The 14122-nt window shown below is 37.2% G+C and overlaps 1 protein-coding gene across 2 annotated transcripts in view; it reads left to right on the top strand.

The window, feature by feature from the left end:
* PTPRT (protein tyrosine phosphatase receptor type T) overlaps positions 1-14122 on the top strand; it is a 678367-nt gene that overhangs the window by 269364 nt on the left and 394881 nt on the right. For both annotated transcript variants that reach the window (XM_087929083.1, XM_087929084.1), the window contains exons 3-4: positions 8047-8318; positions 12697-12778. In XM_087929083.1, the coding sequence (XP_087785209.1) occupies positions 8047-8318; positions 12697-12778 (354 nt within the window). The remainder of the gene's footprint in view (positions 1-8046; positions 8319-12696; positions 12779-14122) is intronic.

A 14122-nucleotide genomic window follows, 5' to 3' on the forward strand; every position in this document is an offset into this window, starting at 1 on the left:
AAAGCCCAGTATCCATGCCGGAGAAATTTTCTGGGCAAATGGACAGGTTCCCGGCATTTATGGGTCAATGCCAATTGTTTATCTCTCTGAGGCCTGAAGACTTCCCAACTGACCGGTCTAAAGTAGGATTTATGATCAGTTTATTAACCGGGCAGGCTGCTAATTGGGCTACTCCCTTGTTGGTTCAAGATAGCCCGTTGTTGAATGATTTCCAGGGTTTTCTTCAACAAATGAGAGTGATGTTTGAGAACCCAATTAAGATACAAACTGTGGACAGACGGTTATGGGACATAAATCAGGGGAAACGTTCCCTGCAGGAATACGTTGCAGAATTTCGTTTGCTGTGTATGGACTCCAACTGGAACGAACTGGCTCATATGGCTGCATTCCAGGAAGGCTTGTCTGATGCCATCAAAGATGAGCTGGTCCATGCAGAGAGAGCTTTAACTTTGGATGCATTGATAGTTCAGTGCTTACGGAGTGAAGCCCATTTACAACAGCGCGGAAGCAGACGGCCCGTTGTGGAACCACCTTCTCTTTTTTGTTCACAAGCTACAGTTAAGATGGAGGAGCCGATGGAGTTGGGAGCACTCCGCCCTCGTTTAACAGCGCGAGAACGTTCGAGAAGGTTTCAGGAAGGCTTGTGCCTTTATTGCGGGGGTCTGGGACATTTTGTTAATTCCTGCAAACGGAGAGGGACCCACAGATCTGTACCCGAAACCACTCTTGGCTCGTCAGGAAAACAAGGTAGACCTGATCTCAAGGAAACCCTAGGTCGGACACATTTCACATCCCCACCTCAAATTGCTGAAGTAAATCCTGGCCCTCCTCGGCATTTACTTTTGGACACTCGAATTCCCGCTGTTGCGTTGGTGGACTCAGGGGCTACAACCAGCTTTATGGACCGAGCTTTTGCTACGCACTATGGGATCCCATTGGTTGCTGTACATCCACCCATTAAGGTGGAAACCGTGGATGGGCGTGAGCTCAAGTCTGGGCTCATTCGTTTCGCCACCCAGCCAGTGCGTATGATCATTGGGGATCATGAGGAGGCGATAAGTTTTTATATCACCTCGAACCTTCATCTCCCTTTGGTGCTTGGAATGTCCTGGTTGCGTTTGCACAATCCGTTGGTGGCTTGGTCGCAGAACGGTATTTCTTTCCAAGTCTCCAATGTGTAGACCACCTGAGACAATTGGAACAGCGATGCCTCCATTGGCTGTGGGAGACAGAGTGGGGTTGTCAACGAAACATCGTCAAGTTAATCATCAGACTCGGGGAAGGGCCCTGCGGTGGGGGATAGTGTTGTGATTGGAAGGATCGGTCCTGTTGGGAGTTTTGAATCTGATGACTGTTAGATCGTGGATTGACGTCAGAACCAGGAAACGTTAATCTGAAGGACAAGCCAGTTAATTAGCACGTTGCCTTAATGGGTATAAAAGGACACAGCTGAGCTGGTGCCTTTCGCCAGGAACAAAATGACTATTTTGAATGAGGACGTTACTGCAAAGAGCTCTCTGTTTGTTTGAATTTTGAAGGGGAGTCCTAACAGTTTCTGCCAGCTGTTATCTTGTTATTTCCTTCAGTTTGATTTGATTGTGAAATAGCTGCTTTGTGTTTGTTCATTTGAATTTCCAAGAGGAGACATAACATATATATATTCCTCTGAGAGTACATTGAGAGTACATTGGCTATGGTTTGTTTTCAGATGAAAATAGCAAATGGCAGTATGGATGGATGAATGCTTAATTTAGAGGGAATAATGATAAGATAAAATTGTCTTATTATAAGCTTGCCAGTGTTTTATAAAATTACTAGCACTGGAAATATGGAGGAGATACCATTTCAAAGCTATTCTTTCATTCTTCTTCTCAGTTGGATAAAACAATGATTTGATTTGTCACACAAATAAAACACAGGAATGTTCATAAATGTCTCAGATTGCCCTAGATCTGCCATTCCTGACTTCTCTTTGAGAACAGGATGATATTTACAAGGCCAATTATTTCCATTTAACTTAAATAGTGACTAAATTTTTCTACTGGTCTCCAGTATCACTATTCTTAATACCTTTGTTACATGCTGGCATCAGAAGAAACATTATTTTCCTGTCTATCAACAAGCCCCCAACCTGTGATTCAGGGTGACTGTATTTGACAGATGTGATTGGTGGTGTACACGTACACACATACACATAAACTTCTCCATCTGTACATACATACATACACACACACACACACACACACACACACGAATAGTTCAGTAACAAGTGTTATTTATGAAAATGTTGCCAAAGTTTCTTCCTCTAAATACAATGCATATGGCTACATGTTGGGCAGAAATGATCTGAATATTTATGTGGCTTGTCTGTTGCCCTATAACAACATAACACATAAAATGAAAAGGGGGAAATCAGTAACTTAAAAAATAAGGCAAATACTGGTCTCCAGTATCACTATTCTTAATACCTTTGTTACATGCTGGCGTCAGAAGAAACATTATTTTCCTGTCTATCATCAAGCCCCCAACCTGTGATTCAGGGTGGCTGTATTTGACAGATGTGATTGGTGGTGTACACATACACACATACACATAAACTTCTCCATCTGTACATACACACACACACACACACACACACACACACACACAAACGAACAGTTCAGTAACAAGTGTTATTTATGAAAATGTTGCCAAAGTTTCTTCCTCTAAATACAATGCATATGGCTACATGTTGGGCAGAAATGATCTGAATATTTATGTGGCTTGTCTGTTGCCCTATAATAACATAACACATAAAATGAAAAGGGGGAAATCAGTAACTTAAAAAATAAGGCAAGGCTTTCCAAACTCAATCTTCTGTGAATTGCAAGAAGGCCAGCAGAGAAATATATCTATAAAATGACTTGGCAGCAATCTCAGAACAAGAATGTCAAGAGGGGTTGCATTTGATTAAAAATTACTATGCGTGACTGCTGAAAGTGATATTTTCTTTTTTTTCCTTCTCTCATTCCCCTACCCACAAACTGTGATTACTTATTGCTTGTTTTTCTGAAGGCATGTTTGCAGACATCCCCAAAGCAGGCTCTTTAAAGAGAATAAAACTAATAATTCTCATTATTTTTAATGTGTAATCATTTATAATGTTAGTAACAAAGAGCAATAATAGACAAATACAAAGACTTCTCTGCAGATAAGGTACCATGGGTTACAAAGGTTTAATTATTTTATTATTGTATCATGTGGCATAATGATATTACAAACTATTCCACTGGGGAAAATATCTATGAATATTTTTTGCAGAAATGCCAAAGGGTCTAATTTTCTTCCTGACCCTAATGGTACTTCTCTAAATTCATGCAACTATTATTTTTTATTACCTCTAGGTCAAATGCTCCCTTGGACCTTTCTAGAAAAGTATTTTCTGAACAGAGAAAAAGATGTGTTTTTTGAGATATTTATAGATGTCTGAAAATTTGTCTGTATTGTGAATTTAGTTTCTTGCGAACGTTGGATGCCTTAATGAATTCATGTGGTTTTTGATCTAATTTCAAAAACTCTTTGTAAATGGTAAGTTCAGATCTTGGGCAAGCAGAATGTGTTTCTTCCTCTATAGCTCCCAGGATGTGGAGAGTGATAAAAGAGGGGGAAAAAAGGATCAGAAAGTGAAAGAGGAAAGGTGACATAAAAAGGAAAGAGAATATTTTTAAAAAATATTAGTTGAGAATAGTAACTTTATGTTGCTACATAGATCCATGGATTTCTGAAGTAGAAAAACAATGAAGAAGAAAACAATGATTTACATTGGTTATTTGCCTCCATTAATATTTTCCTACAATTGCAAGTTGATATAAATCACATATTTAATTCCAAAGTAATTTAGCATGTAATATCAAGCGTTTATCTCTGCTCATCCACAATAATTTAGCTTTACCTGAACTGTCTGTATTTGAGGATTAATCTCCTGGATGCCTTAATGAAATTCATGTGGCCCTTGATCTAATTTCAAAAACTTTGTAAATGGTAAGTTCAGATCCTGGGCAGGTAGAATCTTTCTTCTTCTGTAGCTCCCAGGATGTTGAGGGTGATAAAAGAAAAAAAAGGAATCAGAAAATTAAAGAGAAAGGGTGACATAAAAAGGAAAGGAAAGAGAATAATATCCCAGCAAGCCTAGCCTGTAGCCCACCCAATGTTTGCTTCAACTTGGCATTTCAATAACATATAATATGGCACCTATCATGACCCAGACCATGCAGTTTCACCTGAACATTCCTTGAAAAGGAAAAAAGAAGAAAGAAAGAAAGAAAGAAAGAAAGAAAGAAAGAAAGAAAGAAAGAAAGAAAGAAAGAAAGAAAGAAAGAAAGCTAGGACTTTGGGAATAGAATAGAATTCTTTATTGGCCAAGTGTGATTGGACACAGAAGGAATTTGTCTTGGTGCAAATGCTCAGTGTACATAAAAGAAAAGATACATTCATCAAAAGTCAAGAATTATAAGGTACAACACTTAATAATAGTCATAAGGTACAATAAGCAATCAAATCATACCATGAAATCGTCAATATAAATTGTAAGGACACAAGCAACAAAGTTACAGTTATACAGACACAAGTGGGAGGGGATGGGTGATAAGGAGTGATGAGAAGATTAATAGTAATAGTAGTGCAGACTTTGTAAATAGTTGGACTGTGTTGAGGGAATTATTTGTTTAGCAGAATAATGGCATTCAGGAAAAAAAAACTGTCCTTGTGTCTAGTAGTTCTGGTGTGCAATGCTCTATAACATCATTCTGAGGGAAGGAATTGAAACAGTTTATGTCCAGGACGTGAGGGGTCTGTAAATATTTTCACAGCCCTCTTTTTGACTCATGTAGTATACAGGTCCTGGATTGAAGGCGGGTTAGTAGTAATTGTTTTTTCTGAGATCCTAATTACTCTCTGAAGTCTGTGTCTGTCTTGTTGGGTTGCAGAACCAAACCAGACAGTTATAGATGTACAGATGACAGACTCAATAATTCCTCTGTAGAACTGTATTAGCAGCTCCTGGGTTTGAGTTTTCTGAGTTGATGCAGAAAGAATATTCCTTGTTGTGCTTTTTTGATGACATTTTTGATGTTAGGAGTCCATCTTAGGTCTTGTGATATGATAGAACCTGAAAATGTGAGGGTCTCTACTGTTGATACTGTGTTGTCTAGTATTGTAAGAGGTGGTAGTAAGGGAGGGTTTCTCCTAAAGTCTACCACCATTTCTAATCATAGCTGAAATTGTATTTTTTGTTTAAAAAATGATGAAAGAGAAAAGTGTGTTTTATTTAACAATTCTCCAGAAGGAAAAGAGGAAGAATGGGAAAGCAGCAGAGGAAAAGAGAGAAAGAAAGTTGGAGGCAGATTGAGAAAGAAAAGAAGATGGGGAAAGAGAGAGAAGACACTACTTCAAAGATCAGTTAGATAGGAAAAGGAGAATTAAAAGTAAAGATGAAAAGATGCCCTGATAACCAAGGCACAATAATGTCTCACAAACTAAACATCAGTTTATAAGCAACATATATTTAAATTTAGGAGTCTTTCTTCCTCTTTTTTGCTAACACTGTGTGTATTTTGCCATACAAATGATTTTTACCTTCCTCAACCATGCTGCTGCTGATGTAGTGAGGATCTGTGATTTATTCAGGTTCTTGGCTACATAGAACTGCTGCAGGCATGCTGCTCCTTCAGGACTTCCCTCTATGACTATTTTGGCTTTGACTGCCAGAGAGACTGGACACCTAACTTCCACAGAGACAGAGCCAAGGAGAGCAAGAAGAACTTTTCATAAATGAAAAAGCTTCACTGAACTCAGTTTGCCTCTATGTATACATACCAGAATTGTATATTTCAAAGAGGAAGGACAGGTCGCCTGCCTATATTGTGTTCCCATAACCAGGGCACTTTCTATTACTGAATCCTATCTTGTACAGAAAACTTGAAGTCTTGCTCTAAGCAAGTAATTAAATGGCTGGCAGCATTACAATAATTTGCCCACTATTTATCTGCAAACCAGAGCATTTTACTACTGCTGAAGCATATCTTCCATTGGCTTCAAAGGGCCTTATTCCTAACTCAGTACTTATTTAAATGACAGCCCTGGTAACATCAGCAACGAAGAAGTGCTTTTTTACTTGCATAAAAAGACATACAGTTAGAGTTGACATTTTTGTGAAGATTTCTTCAATCTTAGGTTAGGCTTCAATAGTTAGGCTTCCTTTGAATGAACCCTGATTGAAAGTGTTGGACATATAGGGCACAGGGCCAAATTATTTGCAAAATTGCCTGTCCCAAAAGATATCTTCCTAGGTTAAATAGAGTGGGCACATTCCAGGTTCCATCCCTTCAGTGTTATCATCTGGTGAGACAGGGTTGGTTGGTTGGTTGGTTGGCTGGCTGGCTGGCTGGCAGTGGTAGGTCAGGTTCTAATTATTTTGGTTTTTTTATTGTGGTTTTTTTATTATTGTTGTGAACCACACAGAGTTGTCTTTTACAAGGTGGGGAGACATATAAATCAAATAAACAAATGAGTAAAGTATGCTACTTGGATTAACATTGAACAGTTTGAAGTTTTAGGAAGAACTTCTACTATCAAACTGTGGAGTACTTTTTTTCCCACCAAGAATAATTTAGAAGCAAGGATCCAGACAATTACTTAGATCGCTAATCTCAGGGTTAGTTGGTTATTTATTGAACTATCTAGTCAGCAACTACAGCAAAAAGTACATGACGTCTTCCATGCAAGTGATTTATGGAATCATCCAACCATTGCTTTAGGAATATCAACCCTGCTCATATTAGTATTTTATCACCACAGTAATGTTACCAGATGTCAGTTTATCTCACTGGTGGATATTGACTCCATGTCTGAAGTAGACATGATAGAATAAGTCGATTGTAGAAATCATGTATCAAACTTGTACAATAACTTATAATATAAAATTTTGTTTTACTGAAGTTGAACAAAATGTCCGTAAATATGTATGTGGTTGTGGGTGTTTTGTTAGTTTATTTATTTTGGCATATTTTTTTCTCTGCTTAGACTATGTGCATATATGAGTGAAGCTTTTTAAATATATTCTCACATTTAAAATATAACAGTTTTATTTAGTTTATCTTAGTTCTGCTGACTACATGAATATATCTGTGGACATTTTTGGGCAAAAAGTATAAAGACGATTTACTGTGGATTTAGTTATTTTTTGCAGGAACAAATGTGTGAATTTGGAGTTGAACACTTTGACTCATAATCTCCGAATCTTATCAGTTTCTGTCTCAAAAGCTATTGAAGCAGAAAAATGAAGATTCCAAAGAGTGGTTTTAAATTCTGGACTTTATTTCTCACCTTATAGTTAGGCTCCTTAGTAAATATGGTTCTTCTACCATTACCAGTTTTCCATCTTGTAGATGACAGCTGTGTAAATAGCCATGCCACTGAAACAATCATTTTGAAAACTCTACTTAATACAATTCAGTGGTTTCTCAAAAAAAAATAACTGACTTCCCAAATTGTAGGATTCTTGATATATTGTAATCTATAAATATGGACATGTTATAAAAACAGACAGCTTAATAGTGTTTGTGTATGCAATAAAAAGAGTCTGGTAGCGTAACTTCAGTAGAGCGAAAAGGAAGTATGATATGCTCTTCATGTCTGAAGTCAATATTTTCCTTTCAGACAGTTTGAAATCCAAGGCTGAAAAATCTGAAAATAATAACAAATGGCCCTTTTTAGATTATGATGCAAGCAGTGGATACAAACGTATTTTTGTCATTCTTGGTGTTTCCCTCCCCACCAGAAAAGCGTTGAATTATAATAATAGTAATAGAGCTAAGAAAATTAACAGCTGTTTGGATTTCCGACTGTTGGCCCTATTATTTAGAACTATTGACTCTTTAATTAATTTAATTGTAATATTAACAACTGACAACAACAAAAGGAACTACTGATCTTTTCTTTTCTTTTCTTTTCTTTTCTTTTCTTTTCTTTTCTTTTCTTTTCTTTTCTTTTCTTTTCTTTTCTTTGTAGGCTCCTTCATGATGGTGAATAGTTCTGGGAGGGCATCTGGGCAAAAGGCCCACTTGCTTTTACCAACACTGAAGGAAAACGACACTCACTGCATTGATTTCCATTACTACTTGTCCAGCCGTGACCGTTCTAGCCCTGGATCCTTGAATGTTTATGTGAAAGTGAATGGTGGACCTCAAGGCAACCCTATCTGGAATGTCTCTGGGCTTGTTACAGAAGGTTGGGTGAAAGCAGAGCTTGCGATCAGTACTTTCTGGCCACACTTTTACCAGGTATACTTGAGATTTCTTTTCTTTGACCATAGTGGTGGGCAAGCTGCAGCCTGTGGGCCACTGTAGCTTTTAAAGAGCAAATTGCTCATTTTCAATTGGTTTTTATTATATTTTATTTCAATTTTGCAATTGGAAGTGAGAAAGAGCTAAAATATTTTTCTGTTAAATGAATTGCATCCATCAACAATAAACAACTAATTTTAGCTCAATCTTCTTTAGTGACATTTCTGCATCACAATCGGGTTCTTAAGGAACTTGGAGAAGGAAAAGGGTAGTAAACAACAATGCAGGATCTAATCTGGGTCAGTCAGCAGGACCAAAGGTTTAATCTTCTGAGCTTTCATACCCATGCTGGAGCCCAAATCTCAGAAGACTAAACTTTTGGACCCAGTGACTGACCCAGATTAGTTCATGCAACGATTATCCTGGGACAGTATGCAGGTGAAACTCGAAAATTAGAATATCATGCAAAAGTTCATTTATTTCAGTGATGCAACTTAAAAGGTGAAACTAATATATGAGATAGACTCATTACATGCAAAGTAAGACAGTTCAAGCTGTGATTTGTCATAATTGTGTTGATTATGGCTTATAGCTCATGAAAACCCCAAATCCACAATCTCAGAAAATGAGAATATTACATGCAATCAATAAAATAAGGATTGTACATAGAACAATATCGGACCTCTGAAAAATATAAGCATGCATATGTACTCAGTATTTGGTTTGGGCCCCTTTTGCAGCAATTACTGCCTCAATGCGGCATGGCATGGAAGCTATCAGCCTGTGGCACTGCTGAGGTGTTATGGAAGACCAGGATGCTTCAATAGCGGCCTTCAGCTCTTCTGCATTGTTCAGTCTCATGTCTCTCATCTTTCTCTTGGCAATGCCCCATAGATTCTCTATGGGGTTCAGGTCAGGTGAGTTTGCTGAACAATCAAGCACAGTAATCCCACAGTCATTGAACCAGGTTTTGGTGCTTTTGGCAGTGTGGGCAGGTGCCAAGTCCTGCTGGAAAATGAAGTCAGCATCCCCATAAAGCTCATCTGTGGAAGGAAGCATTAAGTGCTCCAAAATCTCCTGGTAGACGGCTGCGTTGACCCTGGACTTAACAAAGCACAGTGGACCAATACCAACAGATGACATGGCTCCCCAAATCAACACAGACTCTGGAAATTTCACACTGGACTTCAAGCATCTTGCAGTGTGTGCCTCTCCATTCTTCCTCCAGACTCTGGTTTCCAAATGAGATGTAAAAGTTGCTCTCATCAGAAAAGAGGACTTTGGACCACTGAGCAACAGACCAGTTCTATTTTTTTTTAGCCTAGGTAAGATGCTTCTGATGTTGTTTGTTGTTCAGGAGCAGCTTGACAAGAGGAATACGACATTTGAAGCCCATGTCCAGGATCCTTCTGTGTGTGGTGGCTCTTGATGCACTGACTCCAGCCTCAATCCACTCCTTGTGAAAGTCCCCAACACTTTTGAATGGCCTTTTCCTGACAATCCTCTCCAGGCTGGGGTCATCCCTGCTGCTTGTGCACGTTTTTCTTCCACACTTTTCCCTTTCCACATAACTTTCCACCTTGGGAACATCCAACTTCTTTTGCAATTACTTTTTGAGGCTTTCCCTCCTTATGGAGAGTGTCAATGATGGTTTTCTGCACAACTGTCAGGTCAGCAGTCTTTCCCATGATTGGGAACCAGACTGAGAGACCATTTAAAGGCTCAGGAACCCTCTGCAGGTGTTATGGCTTAATTAGCTGATTAGAGTAGGACACTTTGAGCCTAGAATATTGAACCTTTTCACAATATTCTAATTTTCTGAGATTGTGGATTTGGGGTTTTCATGATCTGTAAGCCATAATCATCTCAATTATGACACATCACAGCTTGAACTATTTTGCTTTGCATGTAATGAGTCTATCTTATATATTAGTTCCACCTTTTAAGTTGCATTACTGAAATAAATGAACTTTTGCATGATATTCTAATTTTTCGAGTTTCACCTGTATTTGCCTTCATTTGTGTAGGAATAATAGTAAGAAAATTAATTAAAATGACCACAATTCACAAATCAAACATACGAATATGTCCTAACAGCATGAGAGCTAAAATCTACTGATATGTACAGTCTGGTTTTCCTTGCCATGCAGAGAATTAGACTATCCTCAGACACAGTATATACTACATTAAATTGAAATGGGGTATTTTTTAAAATCTGTCCAATAGGAACCTAAGCAGTAAATCTGACAGGTATTCCTAAATTCTTGCAGCCTTGGATGTTCAATCACTTACAATAAATGTATTTTTCTCTTTTATTCAGCAGGCTTCTTGAATATTATTTACCATTTTTTTTCCATCAGTAATCATGGTCATATGATTGAGTGAGAAGGAAAAGGGAAATTTACTTCTCTAAGGAAATTGCTTATTTGTACCTTATGACTATCATTAAGTGTTGTACTTATGATTCTTAATGATTGTATCTTTCCTTGTTATGTACACTAAGAGCATATGCACCAAGACAAATTCCTTGTGTGTCTAATCACACTTGTCCAATGATGAATTCATTCATTCATTCAGGAGCAGAAAGAAGTGGACATAGAGTACGCAAAGTTTGATTTTGGTTATGCCTACTTTTAGAATGACTTTTGAAGATTACTCCTAAAGGAATGAAACATCTGTTTTTTAAAAAAAATCCCCAAATTGCTCTCTTTCTGAATATTAATGTTGACAACAAATTAGATAATTGTGTCATGATTGAACTACTTGTTTGGGAAATGCCAAAATCACAATGACTAATGCTATCTTTTGTACAAACCATTTAGAACAACCTGAAAAAATTGTGTGTTTGTGTGTGTGTGTGTGTGTGTGTGTGTGTGTGTATACACATACACATATGCATTAATCATTCACTGTACATGAAAAAAATTTCAGGGTATTGCTCTGTGGGGTGTGAATCACCCCAAAAACAAGAAATACTTTGCTCCAAAATGTAAACATATGAGATAAAAAATAAATACAGATAAAACTAAAATGCATTGATTTTAGCACTGATGATGTTACCTAGTTTGGGATAATGAAATGTCTGCAAGAAAACAACCAATCAGAGAACATAGAGAAAATAAGAACGAAAAACTCAGAGAACCTCATGACACTAAAATGGTTCAGGAACCATTTATTTTTACCATATCTATATATTGCTTCAACTTCTCACTTTTCTCTTTTTGTGGATCTTAGCACCTCTGTTCAGTCATGATTTCTTTACTATTTCCCTTACTCTCAACCAATTGAGTCTTTAAGAAGAGGTTTGTCCTCTGTTATAGAATTAGGACCATCCAACAACATCATCCAACAATTCTAGGGGGCTTCTGTTAGATGTTAAAAGCTGTATTCTAGCCACACATGAACATCCATCATTTAGATCTTACATATCAAATATCCTTCTTGTTGCCAGGCAATGAAAGAGCATGGGAAATCACCTTGGAATGTCTTTCAGGATGAATCTTGATGGAATAAAAATGGCACTTCAGATTTCTCTTCCCTCTTTTTTATAAACAATGCTGGATTACATCAAGTTGATTGCTCTTAGCCTCACCTATTTTCTCCTTATCATTCATTAAATTCTGATAGTTAACCATCTCATCAAGATGTTGTTTTCTATGACCAATCCATAACTATAGGGAGTTGAAGAATCTTATCAGAAAAAAAATATTTTCAAGGACTTTATAACACTTCATAACTTGTCTTGAAGCATCTTGATAAAATCTTGTACATTCTTTTCAGGTGTCTTCTGTAGCACATATTTTTTAACCATTTATTGTCTGGCTATTAACGCATTCTATAATTTTTCATTCTTTCTGCCATCATAGTTCTAGGACTTAATTAAGATTTAGCTGGCTTCATGATTATATTTATTTCTGGTACCGATTTTTAATGTACAGTGTTTTACATGCATGCATATTTGCACACTTTTTGGAGGAGGGTCTTTGAAATATACTTATGTATATCTACATAAGTAAATTTGGAAACTGAGTGGGTTGTTCTGTGGAATACAGGTAGTCCTTGTTTAGCAACTGACTTGTTTAGTGACCATTCAATTACAGTGGTTATGATCAATCCTTGCATTTATGACCTTCACAGGTCTGTAAAGCAAAGGGAAGCTGAAGTAAGACCATAAACATAGATGCGGTTTCATTTAGTAATCATTTTGCTTAACAACTGAGTTACTATTCCCAGTTGTGTTTGCTAAACAAGGACTATCTGCAAAGCATATATTACAGAATCTGAATCCTTTGTACTTAAGGGATGTTAGAGGGATGTTTTGTGTATAATTTTCAATTGTTTACTTAATCAGCTTGTTGTCTCCTATGAATTTCAGGTCATATTTGAATCGGTTTCCTTGAAGGGTCACCCCGGATACATAGCTGTGGATGAAGTCAGAGTCCTTGCTCATCCATGCAGTAAGCATCCCCCCCCCCCCATTCCCTCCTAACCATAGCAATGCTTTTCATGTTCAAATGAGTAATTTAACCAATTTAGTCAGTTCTGAAGCATTTCCTTTTATCTATTCCAAATGCTTGCAGAGTGGAAGCAATCAGCCCTGAATAAATACATAATTTCTCAAGTTGTACAACAAGCAAAGCTGCTTCAAATGTGCAGCAAGTGCCAAAATTTTAAACCATTATTAAAGGGAAATAAAGCCCTGATTGTTAGGACCATTGAAGGGAGAGAATTACAGGGTTTTAGTGATTCCCTATAGAATTAACTTAAAGAGAGAAAGTTGGGATAGGGAGGAGAACCTTCTTTAACACAACTAAGCAAATTAGTGCAACATTCACACTGTCAAAAAAGGCCTGGAGTGTTTTTCTTTAAAGAAATGTAAATCTTTGCAGTGCTTCTTTGAAAGACTTTGTGTTTGTGTGTGTGTGTATATGCATGTGACTCACACTGTGAAATAAAGAAATAAGTCAAAGATTGTTTTGCTACATTTCCTAGGCTACTGTATTTCTTTCAGCTGTTCTATTCAGATTTATTTTAAAAGCATTCAATTAGGAATCTGTATCAAATTGACATTAAAGATACTCAGTTTATAACAGTAAAGAACAAACTTACACAGTATGAATTTTAATTTTAATTTAGGCTATTTTGTATGATCATGGGAATTATCTGGCTTTTTTATTTCTATGGAGAGCTTAATAATTAGGACAAAGTAAGCAGACTAAAGCATTTTTACTCCCACCAACTGGGAGAAGCTAAGCACAGATTTTTAGATAAACCACAGAAAATTTAACAGTTAGTTTCTCGAATCACTTTGGGCCATGCAGCCTTGTTCCAACTTACTTTGACAGAGTAGATATCTCTGAAGGGATAAATGATGAAAATATGTGACAAGGTCATCATGCAAATGCGTTGACTTATGTGTCTGATGTACACACATCAGTACATAATATAGATAGTCCTTGACTTACAACCACATTTGAGCCCAAAATTTATTTTGCTAAGTGAGATAGTTGTTAAATGAATTTTACCTCATCCCTGCAGCTGTTAAGTGAATCTGGCTTCTTCATTGACTTTGTTTGTCAGAAGATCTCAAAAAGTGATCACATTATCCCAGGATACTGCACCATCATAAATACAAGTCTGTTGCCAAACATCCAGATTTTGATCACATAACCATGGGAATGTTGCAATGATTTTATGTGTGAAAAATAGTCATGTCACATTTTTTCAGTGATGATTTAACTTTGAATGGTTATTAAATGAACTATTGTAAGTTGAGGATTACCTGTAGTGGCATTTGTATG

The sequence above is a fragment of the Pseudonaja textilis genome, chromosome 3 (assembly GCF_049901715.1).
Source record: "Pseudonaja textilis isolate UNSWEBS1 chromosome 3, rPseTex1.2, whole genome shotgun sequence".
NCBI lineage: Eukaryota > Metazoa > Chordata > Lepidosauria > Squamata > Elapidae > Pseudonaja > Pseudonaja textilis.